Genomic DNA, 24,070 nt, shown 5'->3' with positions numbered 1-24,070 from the left:
GTTATTGCTATTTATTTATTAAATTTATATATCACCCTTCTCGCAGTTGGAGGTGACTCCAATATCCAATAAGCTTGAGGAATGTACATTCCTCAAATGTACTATGTATATTCTTTGAAGAATAGGCACATTCTGCAGTCAATGCACGGAATCATCATAACGTTCATTTTTAGTTTTGCTCCAAGGAGGGAAAACTTTGCTCATAGGCCCTACACTTCACTATATTCTCTCTTCTTCCCCCCCCAATCCTTTTAATCCAGCACACAAATATGACACTCTACTTTCCAACTGTTCAGGTTTCCCCTGATGAATAGCTTTGGGGTGAGGACCATGATTCCCTTCTTCTGAACAAATAAGTAATGGGGGAAAGAATAGCTGCAGCAGCTTTATTTTTCTGTTGCTCATCCATTAAAAAAAATCTGACACTGGGGGTATGACTGGTGGTGGAAGTTAGCCCCTTTTTTGCACTGCTTCCCATAGCTTTCAAGCTTAGGAAAATATCTGTTCCTTTTCTTCTCCCTTCCACATCACTCAATAGAATGGCAGGGAACAGTAATCAGTGGGGGAGAACTGGGGGGGGGGGTTATAACTTTAGCTGAAATTTTTTCTGTCCCCACTGCTCTCAGCTGCTCCCTGTCCATTAACTGAGCAATGGAGGGGGAGATTAACCCTCTCCTTTCCCCTCACCTCTAATGCGTTCATTTTTTTTCTTAAGTTTTATAGCAGTATGTGAAGAATGAAGGAGAGTAATTTTTAGCAGGATTGTGAGGAGAACATATATTCAAATTGCACAGAAACATTTACATTCCACAAAGCCTGTGGACAATGTAGAAACAATCTCCATGAGGCAGAATGACCAGTTATCTTATGCATTGTTTGACTGTGGGTGTGGGTGTTATTTTATGTATGTATGTATATATGTATAAAATATACACCCTGTATAATATACAAATATACTCAGGGACACACTTGATCAGAAAAACAGTCCAGTTTGGTACAGTGGTTAAGATGCTAGCCTAGAAACGGGAGACTGAGTTCTAGTCTCACTTTAAGCATGAAAGACGGCTGGGTGACACTTTGGGCCAGTCACATCCTCTCAGCCCAACCCACCTCACAGAATTGTGCTTGTGGGCAACATGGGAGGAGGGAGGAGTATTAGGAATGTTCCCTGCCTTGAGTTACTTATAAAATAATAAAGATGGGATAAAAATCCAATAAATAAATAAAACCAAATAGGAAATTTGCTCTTAGAGTATGGTGAAGAAGAATCTAGCACATTGTTGGAGTAAGTTCAGGAAACAAACGGCCTGGTGAATAAATCAAAGAATTTGGAAATATGGGCCCTGAGGGTTATAATGCCCAGTATGTTATTTCTAGTATGAAGCTCTAAACTTAGGACTCTCAGAAGTGCCAGAAGTAAGTTATGATTTTGCACAAGCAGTAGCTAGTGGTATTTTCTGGAACTGATCCACAAGTGCTGGAAAGGAAGACAGATATGCAAAAGCAAAAAAACCATGTCTGGATATCAGCATTTAGCTAAAAACGAATCTCAAGCCTCAATATTTTAATCTGTGGGACCAAGTTTTCATGGATGAAAAAAACTCATCATATGTTTAGCCTGGAAATCAGGAAAGCCTTGAAGGACAAGAGTCTGGACCAGCTCCTGCAAAAAAATATATATCCAAATACCACATGCTATTTCTGAAAGATGCAAGACAGTTAGTTTAGTGAGAGCTTTTAAAAGTGCAGCTTAGATTCAAAGAACATCCCAACGCATCACCTAATTTTGTCCTACCTCTGCACAACCATTAATAATTCAGATGGGAACTCATAAATGTACAGGATAAGAAGAAGCTTCCCTATAAGCCATCATCGGTTTACAGCAATTTAATGTTTTTACATCAAGTGGCTTCTGCTGGCTGCATGGAGGACTGATTCACTTAAGTAATTTCATGTTTTACAAGCAATGGAAAGGTTTTCTGGTTAGTCTCCTTGAAGTGTTACAGTGAAACCAAGAGTTTAACGGAACACACAGAGAGATACGAAACTATGGCTTCCCAGCATACCAGAATCCTTTGGAATGCCAAATAACTGAGTCTCATAAATTAGTAATGTGCTCATTCATTATGAAGGCTCAAGTTCATTTCTCCCCAGACAGCATGTTTCTGAAAATTAGAAGTTGAAGGATTCTTTGACGTAGACCATATGTCATGGCCCTTGCCCTCATTCTACCTCTGCAGCAAAAATAAAAGTGACTAAAATTGAGATGGAGATACATATATAATATGGATTCATACATTTCACATATTCTCTAGTTTGTGTCTCTCAGCGATAACCACCTGCTTTATTAGCTAAACTCTCCAGACAAAAGGATGCCTGGAAAGACCACTCCTTTCTTGTGATATTGGAGGGCTGCTGCCAAAGCAGATAAAAGTTTAACTAGGTGGACTACTGGTTTTGCTCAAAATAAAACAGGCTTAATATACCACAATTCTAATCTGTACTTGAAAACCAGTCTCCACACATCCATCATAATCAGAAAAGGTGTAATAAGAGGGTTGTTTTTTTCAACATTTGGTGAGGAATTACAGGTGACTGTCTAATTCACAAGCGGCTGTTTTGGTAAATGGCAGATCTTCTTGCCTTCTAAAGAGAAGTTCTTCATACTGATGAGAGTACTTCCCTCTGGACCCCTCCTAAGAAGATTACAAAGCTCTTTTCAAAAGTTATTATTATTATTATTATTATATTTGTATACCGCCCTTCTCCCGAAGGACTCAGGGCGGTATTTGTTATTTGTCTCTCTTGCAAAGCAACTCTTGAGAAATAAGCTGCAGCTGTTTTAGAGAAGAATGAGGTTATGTGGCATCAGAATATTACTTTCTGTACAACTACCGGGGGATCAGCCGAGAAAAGGATCTTATCAGCAGCAAACAGGGTTGGCAAGCAAATGGGTGGAAAAACAAGAATGTCACCAGTTTTCCAGGAGGGCTCCAACCTGATTCTAACTAAAAAACTAAAAATAAAAGCCCCAGCAAACTTCAGAAATCCATCTCTTCCAACCTGGCAATGACAAAACCTGGACTGAGAATTGCTTATAGTATATACCAAATTGGTTTAAATTAAGCTGTGAATTTTTTAAAAAACCCATAGGATTTAGTGTTATTTTTCTCATAAGTTGACACAAGCATCCAAAGAAAAGTGGGAGCAAATCCATGCAACAACTGAAGGAAATGGACATGACAACTGAGAGAGAGGACCGCAACCCCAGTTTAGAGCCTAAGTTGGAATCTAAGGATGCTGTCTAAAAGTACCCCTCCCTACCCTTCCTTGAACAGAAACTGCTAATGAAATTCAGGCATCTCAGACATTTCATTTTAGCCTATTTGCAACTGTTTATATGTACAATGAACAGCAAGTTTGGACTAGTGGTCAAGGAACTAGGCTAGAAACTGGGAACCTGTGAATACTAGTGCCACCTGAGGCATGATGTCAACTTTAGGCCAGTCATTCTGTCTCAATCCTAGGAAGAAGACAATGGCAAGCCATTTCCAAAAACCTGATCCAGACAACTGCACGGATTTATTCATGCAGACTGACTGACTTGAAAGCGCACACAGACATACACAAAAAATACAATTAAATGAAGCACAATTAAATCTAAGCCAAAATTTAAAATTAGGGAAAAGGCACCAAAGCTGGGACAACATGCATCAGAAAATTGAATTACAGGCAAGCCTGCTTGCCCCCTTTTGTTTACAAGATACCAATTCAGTTTTCTACTAGATAACATCCAAAGGGATCTAGCTTTAATGTTACCATTCCTGACAATTGCAGGAGAGGCTAGACCAGTTTGGTGTATATATTTATTTGGGTACATACATGGTTGGCTTAGCTATTAGGTCAGGACCACAAACAAGCATAGAAGGGGAACAGAGACTCTACAGAATGGTAGTACATGAGAACAGAGGATCTGTGACTCATCAGGATAACTTGCAGAGTACGTAAGGACAGTTGGCTTCCAGCAAAAAAAAAAAAAGCAAGACTGGAAGAACTTTCCACCAAGCCACCCAGCCCATCACGCTACATCATCAAAACCCACCCACTCACAAATCTACCTATTCACCTAGTCTACAATAATTATCCTCATTTACATGAAAGCAAGTTACCTGGTAAGAATGTGGACCAAGAACTTTTCAGAGTTCTGCTTTATGCCAGATTTCTCCAGAAACTCCTTATGCTCCCCTGGCATATTAAAGTATCCCTTTACACTGTAGAATCATAACTACATTTTGTAAAAACTAATGTTAGGCAGATACTAGGACCCTCCTAAGACTTTTCCCTCTATAGTCAACTTAGCCCTCCCTACATCCTTGGCAGCCATGCACACTACCACCTCTTTATAAATGACATCTCTCACATTCCAATTATCTTTTCGGTAAATGCTGAAGGGAATTCCTACCCCAGAGCCAGCCTTATTGCACAAAATGGCTTCCCACTTTATTGCCCAAATCTGAGGGAAATCACTCACAATTCTAGCAGTTTTCCTATGCCTCAAACACAACCCTTCACTGTACTATATGCATAGAGTCATATTATTGTTGCTTTCCACAACAGTGTTGCTTCATAGGTTGGTCTCCTTTAAACCACCACCATGGCTTTCCCCACAGAAATAAATAAGCTGTAATATGAGGAATAAAAAGAAATATATATATTCATACAAACTTGGAAATTCCCTATCAAGGGAAGAGGATAACTATCTTCTTATCTCATTCAGCTGACCCAGCCATTTCGCTCACCAAGCTACACAATGAGGAAGCAACTGTCTACAAGTCTTAAATCTCTCAAGTTTGATGTATAATCCTGTCTCACCCAGTTAGTAGCCATTTGTTATAAAGATTTGTTTATCTTCCATAGAGAATCCTGGAACTATTCAGAAAAGTACCTTGGGCATTCTCAAACCATCCACAGGTCAATATCAAGTCCTTATGTAGATCTAACTCTCCTAATTGTGTATTTTAACATTACAAATAAATACATATCCATCAGCATGAAACAGCAATCATTTCTCAAGAGGAGATTGTGAGGAAAAATTAAGATCTCATTGGCATTTGGAGGTTTTCCTTCATAGCTAAGGACATTTATACCGATGCGCTTCCTCACCTCCCTCTTCCACCTGGCCAGCCACTCATCCCGCTTCCTCTTGCTGATGTAGTAGGGGTCTCCAGCTTGAAAGGTCAGACGCTGCACTGGCCTCGGGCGAAGGATGGACTCACAACCCAGTCCTCCACGCAGACGGCCACGAGATCCCTAACAGGAGGAGGGAAATATAAAGAATGGCTACTTCAAAGCTAGCTTGGACATGTGTGTAGAAAAAATATATTTTGGGTAATTAAGAAAGCTGCACCTATTTTGCTTCTGCTGGTCATGAGGAATGATCATACTGAACCTTGAAGATACAGCTTTGAGGAAAGTCCTGGTTTGTTTACTACTTGCCTAGTATTGTTTACAGCTTCCAAACTTCTCTAAACAGTCCAAAGAACCAATAATTAATTTTACTAAGCCAAAATGAAAGCTAAGATTCTCATACTCATTTCACGTTTCTGGATTTCCAGTTCAGGGTGTGCGATCCAAGGGCACAAATAAATCAAGTCTTAACTGCATTCATGTCGTATAATGAAGAATAGCTATGGTAATGGTGTCCATCAAGGACAAAAAAATCTTACCTATTTTTAGTTGTGTTTACACAATGAACTACTAGAGGGTTAGTTTGTGGTTTTGTGAGTTGTAAAAACATGAGTTGTATTATATTCATTGAACCAAATTGTTGTGTGTATCGAAAATGTTATTTCTTTAATCACATAGAGTTACATGAACATAGCAGCTATGGTTTACTAGTCCTGATTTAGGATTTAGTGTGTTGTATAAATGCAAACATTTTAGGCAATCCTTTCTTAGACTCTCTTCAAATTTCAAATGTGATTGATAATTACAGTGTACCTCAGAGCACTGAATGGAAGACTAGATTTCTAATTAATTTAGTCTTATAACCTCATCCAACCCTCTTCTGCCTGACATTTCCAAATAAATACAGAAGCAACCTTTATTGGGCACCCAAAAGCTGGATATTTCAGCAGCAGGAGAAGCAAATGGAGCATCTGCACAAATCATGTTTTAGTTGGAAAATGCCAAGTTCTCTGAAGAAATTGAGACTAGAAGAAATGGTTCTATAGAAGCACATTTTTTTACTGGCCTGTCTGGAGCAGACACTTCACAATAATCCTTTTCTACCATTTTCAGGAGCAGATTTTCAAGTTTAAGTTGATTTTGTTGAAGAATTGATTACAGGTAGTCCTCAAATTACAATCATTTGCTAAGCGATGGTTCAAAGTTACAATGGCAGTGAAAAAAATGATTTACAATTGACCCTTGCACTTAATGACTATTGCCATACCCCGTGTTCAATATTCAGGCACTTGGCAACTGGCATCCTGGGGTAATATGATTGCTATTTGTGACCTTCCCAGCTGGCTTCCAACAAGCAAAGTCAGTGGAGGAAACTGGATTCACTTAATGACTGCTTGTTTCACTTAACTATGGCAAAAAAGGAAGTAAAATTGGGGGCAACTCACTTAACTGCCTTATTTAGCAATAGAAATTCTGATCCCAAGTTGAAGACTATCTGTGCTGTTTATGTGGTGAAAGTACTGAATGAATGGGATAACACAACAGCCTCCACAAGTTCTGTTAAAAATGCAATCGCTACCTTTGTGCAAGATGAGGTTTTGTTGATATTTAAGCTCTAAAAGGTTGCCAATACTCAGAAAATGGGTTAATTCAGTAACCAGGTTAAATATACTATACTCACAGATTCAATCAATCTGTGATTGTGGTTACTTTAGGGGTCATTCTTTTCTATAAATTTGAAGATTGGTGTATTGTGTGAATACAGCCAATGAATAACATAAACAGGTAGTCCTCGACTTATAACCATAATTAAGCCCACAATTTCAGCCACAGGTCATCACAGTCGTAAAGCAAGTCACCACATGCATGACCAGACCCAATTTTACAACCTTTTTTATGGTGCTTGTTAAGTGAATCCATTGTTTGTTGTGGGGTAGTGTTTGCTGGAAACTGGAAGTGAACACGGTTTCTGGCAAAAAATATTGCAGTAAAGGGACCACAGAATGCTTCAAACAGTTGTAAATGCTGGCCAATTTCCAAGTCCAAAATGTGGTCACTTTGGGAAGAGCAGACATCAAAACTTCAAATCTGGGTCATTAGTAGCTTTTTTAGTGTCTGGAGTAACTTCAGTTGCTAAGCCACCAGTCATAAATCAAGGACTACCTGTATGCTATTTTTTTTAAGGGATGCAGAGCTTATAGGCTATTGGAGAAGGAACTCTGCGAGATGCTAAGTCTGGTAGGTTGCCTATCAAATAACAGAGCAAGATGGGAAAAGAGACAGATCTTATTTTGCTTAGATGCACGATGCCATAAGTCAGGGGTGTCAAACTCAATTTCATTGAGGGCCGCATCAGCATTGCGGTTGCCTTCAAGGGGCCGGGTGGGTATGGCCAGGGTGGGCGTGGCCTACTGGGTGGGCATGACTAGAGTGCATATGGCCTACTGGGTGGGCGTGGCCAGCTCTACATCGTTCGCATCAAGGGTGCCTATGGGGGCCTGGGCAGGAGTGGGACAGATCTGAGGGTCTCTGGGCCAGGGCCAAGGCAGTGGGGGCTGTTCCCTCACTGTTTCCAGGATGGCTTTGCGGGCCGCATGAAACCACTTCGTGGGCCGGATCCGGCCCCCGGGCCTTGTGTTTGACATGTCTGCCATAAGTGATATGACATATTTTACCACAGCTGATCTATAGTCCATTTATGCTTGCAGTGCCATTTCCTGAAGCCCAGGTTCATGATTTCTTCTAGACTAAGTGAACAAACATTGTTCACGTGGAACAAGCAAGTGGTTGTGTTTATACAGTTTATTTGGTTAAACGTGATTAATTGTGGGGTGGCTTATCACATTGTGCAAATCCAGCCCATTTGGTTAATAGAAGAATACTTCCAGATGTGTGTTTTTTTCAGGTTTTAAACTTTCAGGTTTAACTTTTCAGATTGGTAAATTTTCTGGAAAGTTCTGAAATGCCCCCAAGCTTGATCCAGGCTGTTTTCACTACAAATCTATTCTTCTCTTCCTATATGCACAATAACAGAAAATGAACAGAATAAAATAGCAACAGAGCAGCAAGAACTGTTTGTTCCATGCTGCTTTTTTTGTTTTTTTATTCTCTTCTACAATCTACAAATTTTGGGAAAAAAGCAATTGGCTTAAAACAGAAGTTTCAGGTTATGGAACTTATACAAATCTATTAGCACTTCACAAATATACAGTTTGTTTATAAATGTTATAGCCACCCAATTCTGATGGACTTTTGCATATGTTATGACAACCTTGGATCAAAAGGGGACTCATCCTTCCCTAAACCAGGGCTCTTTGTCTGTCTGCAAGGGCTCATTTGCTGTGCAAACCCAGAAAATTGGAGAACACAGAAAGCAGGTTAAGCATTCTGTAGGAATGCAGTCTTTGAATTGTTCTCAGCAGCTGCCAGCATCCCTTCTCTTTCAAAGTCAAAGAGAACATTCTGGAAGTATTACAAAGGCATTCTATTTGCCAAAGGAAGGGTGAGGCTTTCATGTTTATCTATCCTTGGATACTGACAGGATTCAAAACTATTCTTGCTTCACTGTTGCACAGCACAAACTCAGGAGTGAGGATGCCTATAAATATGAGCAAATCCTGAACCCTGCCCATTTGGCCATCTTTATATCCCCCTAAAACTACAGCAATGACTTGGAGCACAACAAATGGTTTAGCCTTCAACAAACAATGTTTTACAAGACCGAGCTAACTTACCTGCCTTCACTGAATTAAGAAAGCAACTGGGACCAGCACACTACACTGGGGTCACTATGCGATCTATATCCACTAAGGGCAGACATAGTTAAAGAATGCTGATTTTTATAACTATTGCATAAACGTGCAATTCAACTTCTGAATTATTTTCCCATAGAACAACTGCTGCCTTTGGAATAGAAGTAACATTATCCTCAACCCATGAAATTCTCATACAATACTTGCCTCCATTTTTAGTGAGTTGTAGTGGTTTTCTTCCTTGTCTTCTTTGCCTAAAAAAACAAAGAGAGGTTAGAATTAGTATGGGGCCTTACAAAAAGCCAAACATATGGTTTCTGTTGGGATCAAATGTACTTGGAGCACTTTACCTCCAACATAGGGTGTCTTGGTCATATCAAATGATAGATAATATGGGACTACCTGCATATTAAACTCCTTTGAGCATCAGAGGTACTGTTTTCCCAATTATCGGAGTAGAATGGAGTATAGTAAATAGTAACACAGAGTTTCAGAGTTAACACTGAAATACAATACAAGTACTTTAGTCTACACAACCATTCCTTTTGGCCAAGATTCTCATATCACATATACTCAAAACATCCATTTAGCAAAGACTCTCAGTAACATGCACTAAAATGTTTCTTCTTGAAAATTCAACTTTTATTTGTACTTATTAGATTTATATCCCATCTTTATTTCTTTACAACTCAATGTGATGTACCTAATGCTTCTACCTCTTAGAATCTAAGCAACTAGTAGGCAAAGTCAATCAGCCAGCTTTCAAGTTAAAGAAACAACTAGAATTCCCAGCTGACAAGGTCCTAGTCCAGCACCTTAACTACTACATCAAGCTGGCTCTCTTATGGAAAATGTGATGATGATTTGCACCTTGAACACTCTAATTGTCAGTTTCTGTTTCTCTGGCATAGATAGTCTGGGGTAATGTAAGATGGTGGCCAGTGAGTGTGAAACAGAGCCAAGCTCAGTTCCTACCCCGTTTAAAAATGTTACTGTAAGAATAGTTTATATGATCACAGCAAGGAAGAAACAGGGCCTTCTGAGCTTTTGGGGCTTTGAGAACAGCCTTGTTTTGTATGCTGAGCCTATCCTGCATGTTAGTTAGTGAGCCTTAAGTACTGTGCATAATATAATATTCCAGGAAAAATATAATGTTTCTTCATACTTGCAGAAATATAAATTGTTATTGAAACAATTAAAGATACTATGACGGGGGAAATACCAGATGATTGTGTATTATTATTTGAGGTATAGAATCTGGAGATATATACAATTATAGATTTCTAATATTTGGTAATTAAAGGTTACTTAGCCTGGGATGTACGAGAAAAAGAAAATTAGGGGTAGTATTACACTCCCCGGTCTTGTTTAATGTTGTTGTTTTTGTTTTTTGGTGTATAGGATGTTTTGGTGTTTTTTTATTTGACGCACTTTTCAGTACTTTGTAATAATGTTCTTGTTAATAAAGTATATTTTTTAAAAAAATTTTTTAAAAAAAGAAACAAGGATACTATGGAAAGCAAACTGTGCAAGACAATTAAGAAAACATTTTCCATTCTTGTCTAGAGGGTACAGGATGCTAAGCTCAGGGCTTTTTTTCTCATAGAACGCTCAGAACGGAGTTCCGGCACCTTTTTTGGATGGAACCTTGTAGGATAGGCAAGGCGGGTTGTATGACATGTGTGAGTTCCAGCACCTTTTTCTTATACAAAAAAAGCACTGGCTAAGCTAGATTCGTATTTTTGGAATTAGAAGGATATTGATCGTTCTTTTGTATATATACTGTTTTCCTTTGTCCTTCCACCTCTCCACTCTCCTCTTCATGGAAAATCCTGGAAAACTAGGATGCTGTTTCAGTAGCTATGCTCCTGCTCTGGAATGTCTTCCCCAGAAGACATTCCCACTTGACTGTCTTCAGCTTCAGTGAAGATTCTCTGTCCCACAAGTTTTCAAATCTTTTTTGTTTTGTTTTGAAATCTATCCTTGTTCTTTTTATATTTTTCCAGGTTGTGAGCCTTCATTCTGCAGTAGTATTATAAAGAATTCAATACAGGTTTTATTGTATTACATTATGGGAACAATGTAATTTACAATTTTAGTCATTGGGCAATAAAGTCAATGTAGTCTTCTTAAAGTCAAGGCTGAATCCTAATGATTTCACAATTTCCTTGGCAACAATATGGCAGGGGACCACCATTGCTGTCTTTTGGGGGTTTCTTTTACTGTATACTTTAGCCTCCAACTGTGATACCTTGAGGTTCTCCTATCCAAATACTAGAGGTCCAAACCTATTTAATTTCTCAGCCCAAAAAAGATAATCTGGGTTCCACCATCTGATGAGACTTGTTGGGTAGTATACAGATTAGAAAAGGAAAAAAAAATAGTAGTAATAAAGTTGCAATAGATCACAACAAGATACAAACAACAGGCAGCTAAAACTATAAAACAAAAACCTTGTAGGGCATTTTGAAAAACCACCAGGTGGGCAGAAGGAAAAGAGAAAAACAAAGGTCAATCAATGATGTGATAAGAAACTGTAAGAGTAGCTGCCAGAAGAGATCATCCCACAACAGGCTGTTATAGCAGGTGTAACTTTGAATGGTTGCTAAATAAAAGTTTGTGATCTGATGACCCTCTGTAGAGCCACTACCTATGTCAGCTAAAAATGAGGGGAGCTAAAGTCTGAGAAGGGACGCGGTGGCTCAGTGGGTTACGACGCTGAGCTTGTCAATCAGATGGTTGGCAGTCTGGCGGGTCGAATCCCGAGTGCCGCGTAACAGAGTGAGCGCCTGTTACTTGTCCCAGCTTCTGCCAACCTAGCAGTTCGAAAGCACGTAAAAAATGCAAGTAGAAAAATAGGGACCACTACGGTGGGAAGGTAACAGCGTTCCGTGCGCCTCTGGCGTCTAGTCATGCCGGCCACATGACCACGGAGACGTCCTCGGACAAGCGCTGGCTCTTCGGCTTTGAAACGGAGATGAGCACCGGCCCCTAGAGTCGGAAACGACTAGCACGCATGTGCGGGGCAACCTTTACCTTTACCTTTAAAGTCTGAGAAGTACTTGGTTAAGGAAGGAAGCTAAGTTTCCTGTCATTTCCTTTACAAATCGCTGAAACATCCCAAATCCTCCTAAACCAACTCATTCTGTTGAAGAAACTACTAATCATGAATAACAGAAGCATCCAGATCCCACCTTTTCTGACTTTGATGCCTTCATCTCTCTCTTTGCTCTGGCACCAGTCAAAAGGATTTTGCACTGCAATGGTTAGAATGCAGTATTGCAGGATAGCTCTGCCATAGTTCAATTCAGACCAGTTCAAGATTGACTCAGTCTTCCATCCTTCCAAGATTAGTAAAATGAGGAGCCAGATTATTGGGGGCAATATGCCGACTCTGTAAACCTCTTAGAGAGGGCTATAAAGCACTATGTAGTGGTATACAAGTCTTAAGTGCTATTGCTATTTTTAAGTCATGGAACCATCTGACCCTTAAGGAGAGGCCCTGCTGCAGGATGCACAATCCGTAAAGATGCACCTCTCCCAACAAAATATTCATTGTCAATTGATGTTAGGGTTCATTTTAGTAATCTTCGTACTTTACAATTTTAAAATTCTTTAGCTTTTTTAACTTTGTAAATTTAACAGAATGCTTGCTGTGCAAAAAGATAAGGTGTAACTTGACTAAACAAATGAAGTAAGTAAAAGGCTGACAATGTTCATTCTAAAGAGCTGAAGAGCTAGGAAACACAGCTCCCTTCACTTGCTGGGGAGCCTCTTAGAAGACTTGGAGAAATACAGGTGAGCACTCAGGAAAAGCCCAGCAGGCAAATCAAATCTGAGGCCTGTGCAAGCTGGCAAATACAATCTAACACGGGGAGGGTAAGAGGAAAGAGCCCCATTCTGTCTACTTTGTCCTGTGATGAGTCAGCTCAGTCTCTTCTGTTCATCTCTTGCTGTTCACCTCTTGCTTATATCTTTTTCTTATGAGAACTCACCTCCTTGCAGGCTTACGTCAGAGTACCACAGCATCCAATGTACTATTTTGGCTATGGGGAGAAGGGACAGAATGGAAAGCAGACTTGAGGGGCCTCAGAAAGGGAGGAAAAAGCCATGCATCAGAACAAAACACATAGCTTATTCAAAGATGCATAAAACATGCAGGTGGAAAGAGGGGGATGGTGATGACTTAATGGTCCGTTCCAACTCTTATTAGCTAGGGATTGATATTGAATCTGGGTAGAAATTAGTGATGTCCACCAGATGTGAATTACTTAAACAGTTCAGAATCAGGTACACTTTTGCATTCCTCTGCTATGGGGCTACACTTTATTTTTAATTGACACACCTCAACGTTAGCATTTTAACTGGGAATTGTGATGAGTTCCCGTTCCTCTTTTTAACGTTTTAAATAGTTTGTTGGATTTTTGAATTATTACATCTTCATTTTAAATACTATTTTATTTTATTTACTATTTTAAGATGTCTCACTTTTGAAGTAATGCAAAAGCTACTTTAATCAATAAAACTGCACTATAACCACAACTTTGGCATGTCTACCCCCTCTGGGCCAGCAAGCTCCACAAAGAGAATCTCACTTTATTCAGATCAGGCCAGACAACATTGCAGCAAGAGTTTAGAGTTTCTGGAAACTAAGCAATGCAGCCAAGCCAAGCATTGCTGAGATGACATATAAGCAGCCAATAAGCCAATTGGCAAAATGCCTTGACCAAACTCTACGGTCCTGGCTTTATTTATTTTTTCCCTATGTCTAAAATATTTGAGTGTATAAAAGACCGTTGTTCACCTTTCTTATTTTTAAAACTAGATTTTAGGTTATTTTTGTCTTATTGAAATACAATACATTTGCTGCCCTTGGTCATCTTTAGCCTGCCATGTCTTTAAATATCTTAAGAGCATCAACATTTCACAACTTTTTTGTTTCTTCACTCCCTTTTCTTATCACATTTCTTTCAATACTGGGATGCCTAGGGCTGACTTTCCAGAACTCAATACTCTAGGGAACAAAAGAAATTCTGGGGACACACCCCAAAACAATTCTGGGATCACTTGGTAGTTCTGACCTGCCACTCGCACGCACTCTCCCCCTTTGGGGTCCTGCTTTCAGAGTTTGCATCTGGCAAAGATTCAGCCTGAAGGAGGCCCCTTCCCAACAAATGCTCTTGGCAGGGCAGCAGTCAAGAAGACCCCTCCCCTTTACAGGCTTCCTGCCAGCAGGAAACATAAGCTCCCTGGGAACATGGAATTCGCCACTCTCATCCACTCCACAAAGGCTGTCCCTTGGATATTGGGGGCAGGCTCACCCAAAAAAGAGTGGGGAGGCAACAAAAACCAGACTGGAAAGACAAAGCAGATTCTCTTAGAAAGTCTGAGGAAAAGTGGAGAGAAGACGACAAGATTTGTTTAGCCTACCCTTAGCAGAGGTAGCCTCACCTTGAGAAAAATTAACCAGTGGAATGGCTTGCTTCATAAGTTTTGGGTGCTCATCACTCGAGATTTTTAAGAAGAGATTGGACAACCATTTGTCTGAAATGGTATAGGGTCTCCTGCTTGAGCAGGGGGTTGGACTAGAAGACCTCCAAGGTCCCTTCCAACTCTGTTACTCTGTTAAATCAAAAGTGCTATGTTCTTGCTCATTTCCCAAATACTTCAGGGACAGACAGGTGAGGAATTTCCTAATGAGGGAAAGAGGCAGATCTTCCAACTGAAGCACCGGGGCTTGGTCTGTACTTGAATAAGAGATATTTCCAGTAAACTGTACCAAATCCTACATATATCCATGTTCATTTCCATAGTAGTTCATTTCAGCTGCAGACACTTTGTAACCGAACCAATCCTACATGGCAACATTTTCACAGCATATTAGTCCTCGACTTATGACAATTGGGACCAGAATTTCCATTACTATGGTTGTTAAATGAGTTGTGCCCAATTTTATGACATTTTCACCGTGGTTGTTAAGCAAATCACTGCAGCTGTTAAGTGAATCACTTAGTTGTTAAGCAAATCTAGTGTTGACTTTGCTTATTGGAAGCCAGCTGGAAAGGTCACAAATACATGCTGATTGCCAAGCGCCCAAATTTTGATCACGTGACTATGGGGATGATGTGATTATCATAAGTCTGAGGACAGGTCATGTCACTTTTTCAATGCCATTGTAACTTTGAACTGTTGCTAAATGAATGGTTGTAAGTCAAGGTCTAATTGCATGCTAAAAAAAATTGAACTAAATCACTTTCAATCACATTTTAATGCCTTAGTAAGAATGGTCTCCTTGGAATATTCAGGCTTTCCTTTTCTTGTACATTTCCTCATAAACACTCTCAATCCTTCTTTCCACATGTTGTAATGTCTCCCCCATTCTTTTTCTTCTATGAGATTTCCACTCATGCAGACATGTTAGCAACACGCCCAAAGGCAGCCATGCTGCATCTACAATTATTTGACTACCATGTGGGTTTTAGAGCCAAGTTCTGCATCAACAGCCATCTACTTTCATCTGTTCATCTAAAGTACACAACCAAACCTGTCAACTTTAAAACCACTCACCTGGGTTGAGAACCCTGATACTGGTAATTCCCAAATGTGAAACTGATCTCTAGGAACATTAAGCATTTTGGAAGCCCTGGGGATGGAAACGATGTTCCAGATTCTGGAGAATCTTTACAATAGGCTTTTGTTCAAAAGAAAACTCAGATATATCTCAGCTACTCCCTCATAGAATTTCTGACTGTGGGAGGCAAAGGAGAGTGATTGCAGTTCACTATATTCCAAGCCAGTGGATTTCTTATCTCACAGAATCATAGGGCCGGAAGGGACCTTGGAGGTCTCCTAGTCCAACCCTCTGCTCAAGGCAGGAGCCTCATACCTTTTCAGTCAAATGGCTGTCCAGTCTCCTCTTCAAAACCTTCAGGTAAGGACCCACAACTCCAGGAGACAAGCTGCTCCATTATTCTCACTGTCAGGAAATTTCTCTTTAATTCTAGGTTGGATATCTCTTTAATAATCTTTTGTTTGTTAATTCTTGTCCTGCCCTCAGGTGCTTTGGAGAATAAGTTGATTCCCCCTTCTCTGTGACAGCCCTTTAAGTAGTAGAAGACTGCTATCATATCATCTCTAGTCCTTCTCTTTAGACTAGACATACCTAGTTCCCTCAATCATCTATCATATAGTTTAGCCTCTAGATCAGGGATGTTAAACTGCTGGCCTGCGGGCCGGATGCATCATCTGGAAGCCACACCCACCCCACTGCCGGCAAGGGAAAAACCATCCCGATACGTTGCGCGACGTCATGTGACGTCGAGAGTTTGACATGTCTGCTCTAAATCCAATAAAGGAGAATATTTGTAAACTCAGGATTGAAATTAGGGGACCCTGGTTTCATTACTCAAACTAAGTAACATTAGTGCTAGACTGATCACTAGCATTGATGATGTTACCTACTTTGGGTAATGAAACACTTGCAAGAAAACAACCAAGCTCCGAGAGCACCAAGGAACCTCCAGATCCGTTATCATCTTTGCTGCTGTTCTTTGCACATTTTCCAGGATCTTAACATTTTCAGAAATGATTTTCTGAAGTCACCCACCTATCCATAAGATGACACTCATACTCAGCAATCCACAAGACCTTCCTAAAATGAAGTGGGAAGAAATACTCTTCAGAATAACTTCTACCAGATGTTCACTAGAGAGTCCATTACAAACTTTTTCTAGATATGCTCTAAGGGAAACACTGGATTTTCAAGAGCACTTATTGGATGGGACAGAGAAGCTCTTGGATTAATGATGATACACTATCAGCAAAAGAAGAAATATTGGTTTGGGGATCTCACAGGCAATCCTGTACTCAATCCTACAAAGAGAAGTCCCATCAGCATTTACTTCAATAGAGATCACAGACAAAGAGAAAAACACTTTCATTCCTGTAAGAATTTCTAAGTCAGACCTACTTTTTTTGGCCTAAACGATTAAGCAAGAAAGAATTCAAACATTCATATTTAATCTCTTTTGCATAGGATAAACCTGTCTTCCTAATTTGAATGACACCTGTAAATATCTGCACATCAAACATTGGCTCAGGAATCAGTCTCAACCCTCCCATGCTTCAAGGCAACTGCATGCCTTCCTTTATCTTTATAATTAACGCTTCACACACATGTTGATCTGTTCATTCATTACCTTATTTTTTAAAAAGAAAACAACACTTTTTAAATTGCAAAGTTCTTTTGGGGGCTTCTTAGTGATTTAACAAGACCTTGACAGTTAATACTGCTAGTATGAAGGTTCTTGTGCAAGTTGCAGAACCTTGGCCACTGACAGAAAAAGACACAAAATACAACAAAAACTGCTCCATAGCTTTAAGATATGTGACATACCGTCAAGCTATAGTTCTGTGACAATATCCACAAGAAAAGAGAATATACAGTATGTAGCTCAGGGCTGAACTGTGAAGTCCTTGGTGGTCTCTGAATTTGGTTGTTTGCCTGCTGACATTTTGTTACCAGACTAGGTAATATTATCAGTGCACTAGTCTGGTAATGAAACTTATGCACACAAACAACCAAGCTCAGAGATCACCAAGGACTCTACACATCTACAAGACTCCAGGTCTATATCATTTCTTTCTTTGCCATAGATAGCCTCACTTAAACCTCCTCTGCCCTGTTCACTTTAATTTCTAGGATGTGAGAGCTTGACTAATCCTATAGGATAGTTATCCTTGATACTTTAAACTCTTTCCTGCTTAGACTACAAGAGGCTGAGCTGACACTTTCGGTTCACCTTCACTAGTAGGTGGATCAGGACTGTCCTTGGGGGTGCAGCGTCCGTTTTCCAGGGCCCGTCCCATCTCTCCTTCTGGTGGGCCACTGGCTTCGTTTTCACTTCGCTGCCTGCCCTTCAGATCGGTCATAGTGCAATTCTCAGAAGCACCCATCTCAGCATCTCCATTGGGCACTTGCTCCATAGGGCTGGTGTTGTGGGTAGGTGGGGGGCACTTGGGTGCTGAAGCTGTGTCTTTGGGGATTTCGCTGGTCTCCACCTGAAAAGGACAAAAGCAGGAAAGAAAAAAAAGGTGTGAAAAATAGCTGAAGTCATTCACACCTGTATCTGGAAGAAGACCCCAGGACAAAAGAAGCCATCAAGCTTCTATAAATCCCATCTAAGGCAAACCTTGACAGATTTGTGAAGGAAGCCCTGCTGTCTAATGAGAAAACATTTGCTTCACATGTAAACAAGAACAAATCTTCCTGCACCACAAAGAGTAACAAACTGTAGCATATGCTTTTGTAAACCAAACCCCCACCATTAATTGCATGGATTGTTATCCTGAGCTGTTAAATAAACTCACACAATGTAAGGAGAATAAGAAAGAAACTACTGTTAGCTGTGAGATATGAGGGAAAGAAATTCAGGAAAAAGAGGTAGTATATTTATATAATTACATTAAGGATTAAATGTAAGCACATTGTAATAATCTGTAAAGTGCTGACAATAAATAATTTGCATTGATAAATTGAAACAAGGTGTATTTTGAATTACAATTGAGATGAATAAAGATTTCCCATGGGTATGTAGAAAGAATAATTTTTAAGTACCTTTTATCAAATCTTACTGATAAATTATCTACAACTGTATGTAACTAGAGGTGCCTTGGCCCCATGTGATGACAATTTTCCTTTTAAACTCTTGCATAGGGTTCACTTGTTTAAAAAAAAAAGTTCTGAAAAACAGAACCACTGAAGGTGGATGATTAGATTTATGTTAGGTTTATGCTTTGTCAATTGTACTAGCTTCCAGTCTGTTTGGGGATTTAAAGTACTTCTTGTAACTGTGGCTCTATGAGGGAGATGGGCAGCCTCTAAATGTGATAAGTAAATAAACTGTTAAAGCCCTAAATATGTATCTTAGGACCAGATGATCTGAAAGACTGGTTTAGATTTCTCTAAAAAGCACAATTTAAAAGTCCCTGTGAAATTAAGGAAGAGATTTTGTTTCAGCTACCACTAATCATAATAGTAAAGTTGGAAGGGACCTTGGAGGTCATCTAGTCCAACTCCTGCTCAGGCAGGAAACCCTATATCATTTCAGACAAATGGCTGTCCAGTCTCTTCTTAAAAACTTCCAGTGTTGGAGCATTCACAGCTTCTGGAGGAAGGTTGTTCCACTGGTTAATTGTTCTAACTGTCAGGAAGTTTCTCCTTAGTTCTAGGTTGCTTCTCTCCTTGACTAGTTTCCATCCGTTGCTTCTTGTCCTGCATTCAGGTGCTTTGGAGAATAGCTTGACTCCCTCTTCTTTGTGGCAGCCCCTGAGATATTGGAACACTGCTATCATGTCACCCCTCACCCTTCTCTTCATTAAACTAGACATACCCAATTCCAGCAGCCGTTCCTTATATGTTTTAGCCTCCAGACCTCTAATCATCTTTATTGAAGAATGGGTATTTTTGTTTGTTTATAATAGAGAATAAAGCTGAGGAATGCCCACATTTCATAAATTAATGATTGATGGATAAAACGTAGACTTGTCTTCTGTTGCTGCCTTTGGTTATGAAACACTGCAAAAAAAAACCTTCATGGCTTAGAACAGACATGTCAAACACAAGGCCCGGGGGCCGGATGCGGCCCGCGAAGTGGTTTCATGCGGCCCGCGAAGCCATCCTGGAAACAGTGAGGGAACGGCCCCCACTGCCTTGGCCCTGGCCCAGAGATCCTCCTCCTGCCAGAGACCCTCAGATCTGTCCCACTCCTGCCCAGGCCCCCATAGGCACCCTTGATGCGAACCATGTAGAGCTGGCCACGCCCAACCAGTAGGCCATACGCACTCTAGCCACGCCCACCCAGTAGGCCACGCCCACCCAGGCCACGCCCACCCGGCCCCCTGAGGGCAACTGCAATGCTGATGCGGCCCTCAATGAAATTGAGTTTGACACCCCTGTCTTAGATATAAGAGGTCTCAGCAATCTTTAAACTGAATAGGACAGTTTAAGCCCTTAATGGGGGAAAAACAGTAAGTACTTCTTGCACTTTTATGCAAGGGAAAATACCGTCTAGATCCATTGCAATTGAGAGAGAAACAGGATTTTGCAAGGTGCAGGAATAGCAGTGTTTTGTCAGCCTAAAGGTATTGCCTCCTATCTGAATACGGCCATTGGAAAAAGAAAAGAAATGGAGAAGTGTTATTCTTGGAGGATGCTTTGATAACTCCTTTTATCACTAACCATTTGTTCCTTTCTCTTAAACTTGTTTTCCTTTGGATCTAAACTAGATTTTATGAGGAAATAAACCGTTTGATGTTACTGAAGTAATTGCTTGGTGTCAAGAGCCAAATGGGATTCCCCATCTATACAATATTTATTTCTGCAATAGTTCCGTGGGCTGCCTTCTTCTCTCAATCACCTTTGCTAAAGCCAAGTGAATTAAGATCATCTCAAAATCACATTTTCCTGCTGCTAGTCACAGATTCATCTTGCACAAACATCACTTGCATACTGTCAGTCTGCATCAGCCCCAATTCCTTCCTAGAGACCTTCTTTTGCTTCTTCGTATTTACTAGGTAACTGTTAAGCTATTAGGCTTCCGGAGATGAAGGAATATATGCTATATACTCAACCAGATATTCAATCTTGGCAGAAATGGCAATTTTTATCCCACCTTTATTTCAAATCAGTACACAGCTAATACTCCTTCCTCCACCTATTTTTCCCAAATCAACAATCCTATGAGACAAGTCAGGCTGAGAGAGTATGACTGGCCCAAATCACCAGCTGGCTTTCACACCTAACCTGCAACTAAAGCTCATGGCCTCCAGATTTCTTGCCTGATGCCTTAACCACTAGATAGGAATTAAATAGGATTCTATGAATTAAAAGGTAAATTCATCTAGCCCAACCCTCTGCTTAATATTTTGAGATAGAAGGCTAGCCATTCACTGCTTGAAGACCAACAGTAAAGGGGAAGATATCGTGACATGTGTGAAATGGTTGAACAACATTTCTGTCTCATGGTTAGGAAGTTTTTCCTAATATATAACCTGAATCTATGCAATGGAATGACTTCGGGGGCCTAGGGATTGATCAGGCAAGAGACGGGGGACCTCACAATTGCTTAATGGTCAGAGAAAGAAAATTAGGAAGAATCCACCTTAATTGATTTGACAGTTAAAACAGTGATAACAAGTTGTACCTTCAGTTTTGTAAGATTCTGTTAATGTACCTTTACCACAAAAAAGATTTAGCTCATCTAGTTATGTTTCTTGTCTGGTTTACCCAGGAGGGCTAACAATCTATTATTCATTCGTTTCAATCCATTGGTTTTATCCTCTTGGATAAGAAAAAACATTTTCCTTTATATGACATTCCTTTAGATATCCTCCTGCTAACTGGTAACAGCGCAAAACTACAACAATTTTTATTTTGAGTCAGTCTTCCCAAAAAGGACATGCACTCCACCTAACAATGGTGAAGAGCAAAATCCAACTTGTGCTTGACAGAAATCTAATTAAGAGACATCTATTGATATCAATACCCAAGAAATCTCTAGATAAATTTGATTTAAGTACCCTGAAAATAATGTGGTGATCACAGGATGTCAGCATAGATTTGTCCAGATTAACCTTGTCCTTTTTGACAAGATAACTTCCTTAGAAAATCATGGGAATGCCGTAGAGATAGTGTATTTTAACTTTAGCAAAGCATGTCACAAAATACTCTATGACTTTCTGATCTGCAAGCTAGCATGAACTGGGTGGCATATCCATTTGGTGATTCCCCAGTGCGCATGAAAACCATATTCAAAGAGTGCCAAATAATTTACAGCACACTGGAGAGAGGTACCAAGGTGGGTGCAGTAGTGTTTGATCCTCAAACTTGTAATCTTCCAACATGCACATTAATCTTGGATAAAGAGGTAGCGAGAACATTTATCAGATCTGCAGATAACACAGATATGGCTAGAATACACGTAGAGGTAATACTCTTGAACACGAACAAAATTCAAAAATTTGTTAAGTCAGGGAGGGGGACTGAAAATAATGATGAAATTTAACAGAAATAAATGATTTAAATGGAAAAAAGAAATAAAATCCATTGGTATAGGATGAGACACTCTTAACTGGTGGAAAAGATATGTAAACGTTGACATAGTGAGGCAGAAAGAGACAGATGGCAAAATGCTTCAAGATCAATAAATGAACAGCTACACTTCCACTGACTCAAAAAAATGGGGAAAGACCCAAGAAGAGATATTTAAGAAAAGTGCTCAGACATGTTCAAAAGCAGTCAACATTAGCTGAGTTGCAGAAAGAATGAGACATGAAACAATAGAGAGCCGTTTTCTCTCCCACTTTACCATGCTGACATAGACATGGTACCACTGGTCTAATGGTTGTTTAGACTGATCTAAGCCTTTGTTCTGGGGATCTTATGAATGGAGGAGGAAAGCAAGAGTTGAAATAATTGGCTGATCCCATTTCCCAATGCAGAATGGTCCTGCAAGACAGTGCATGGATACCAGAGGGCAGGGTACAGTACCACAGATTAAAATGGGCGATACCAAATTGATCTCAACCCTAGGGGTTATTTCTTTTGTGATATTGATAAGTGGCTAGTAAAATACCTTAGATAACAACCAAGGCAAAACTGCCATAGCTTGATGCCTGCTTAAAGGGGAAAACTGTATCTTAACACCAGAAGAACTAAGGATACCTTTAAGCTGCCTCAGGTATGGGTTAAAGATGAAAGGAATGCAACTTGATGAAGACACAATAGGAAAAAAAGTTATTGGGACTTGTTCATGCTATGGTTAGGAGCAAGTGGGGAGAGTCCCAAAGTTTGTAATTCTATGACTTTGTAAGAAGATGGTCTTTGACTTTTGGGCAGGCTGCTAGTATCTTCAAATAACTTCCATGCTTTTGAAGTTATGCTGCCCTCATTTCCTTTCCCTGTTGTTTAATTCCATTTGCTATCTTAAATTTAGTGTGATGGGAAGGAGATGTCTAGGATATACAACATATCCTACACAACACAACCCATAGCAAGCACTGAAAAAGGCTCCCAGGATAACAGTTCTGGATCATGTTCTAACAACATAAAAGGCGACAAACTCTTAACAATTGCTAACCAGTGAACTCATTAAATAATATCTGCCCATCCACACAGTTCTACAGGCAAAACAGAGCCAGTTCAACAGACAAAAGTTCTGCCATGGCGCTTACCACTTTTTCTGATATGAGAATGAAGAGTTTCATCCACGTTCACAAACTGTTATCATTTGAGAGTAAAGGAATCAACCTGTCCCTTCAGAGGTCCCATAATAATCTCTAACTGGACATTCTGTCTGTCTGTCTATCTAATCAATGTATACCACCACCCATCTTGCTATTGCAACTATGAACGGCTAACAACTCATTAAAACAATATTAACAAAGAGTTTAAAAAACAACATTGATTACCAAGGATAAACCCAGACAAAACTATCAACAAAGCCCTCTAAATGAGCCATCTATCCTCCTGACCCCCAGGTCCTGATGCATATCTAGGTTCTTCAAAGCTTTATGAAAGGCCGGTCAGATTGGGGCCAAATCTAATCTCTGGGGATGTGGTCTTCCAGAAGGCAGTCAGTGCAAGAGAAAAGGCAGACTTCTGAAGTCCCAAAAGTTAATAGCCTTTAATTGAAGGGACCTGGAATGTGCCCTTCTGTCAAATCCAGTAGGATGGATAGAAACAATTAACAACAGGGAGTCCTACAAATAATGCAGTCCCATGACATGAAGGGCTTTATAGGTGACAACGAGCACCTTGAATTCCACCTGGAAACACACTAACAGCTAGTGCAGTTTACATAGCAGAAATATAACATGTATCAAACTGTGCCTGTAATTCTTCGCATTGCTGAATTCTGGACACCCACAACATATGGATGACCTTCAAGGGCAGTTCCATGGAAAGTGTGTTGCAGTATTCCACTTGGGAGATGGAGCGTAAGTGACTGCAAGCAGTTCTTTCTGGTCCACAAAATGATGCAACTAGTGCGCAAAACAAAATTGTAAAAAAAAACGCCTGGCCACAGCTACCAGCTGCTTTTAGAACAGGAATTATGAGTTCAGGAGGATCC

General features: G+C 40.0%; 1 protein-coding gene across 7 annotated transcripts in view; it reads right to left on the bottom strand.

The window, feature by feature from the left end:
• The window catches only part of DNMT3A (DNA methyltransferase 3 alpha), a 116,080-nt gene that overhangs the window by 49,900 nt on the left and 42,110 nt on the right, over positions 1–24,070 (bottom strand). For all 7 annotated transcript variants that reach the window (XM_081340158.1, XM_081340161.1, XM_081340162.1 and 4 more), the window contains exons 4-6: positions 17,741–17,999; positions 9,147–9,193; positions 5,164–5,310 (exon numbers count right to left, since the gene is read on the bottom strand). In XM_081340158.1, the coding sequence (XP_081196284.1) occupies positions 5,164–5,310; positions 9,147–9,193; positions 17,741–17,999 (453 nt within the window). The remainder of the gene's footprint in view (positions 1–5,163; positions 5,311–9,146; positions 9,194–17,740; positions 18,000–24,070) is intronic.

Source organism: Vipera berus, assembly GCF_964194415.1.
Source record: "Vipera berus genome assembly, chromosome: 1".
NCBI lineage: Eukaryota > Metazoa > Chordata > Lepidosauria > Squamata > Viperidae > Vipera > Vipera berus.
Note: the sequence above shows the minus strand (reverse complement) of the source record. Positions and strands in the feature narration are given on the sequence as shown.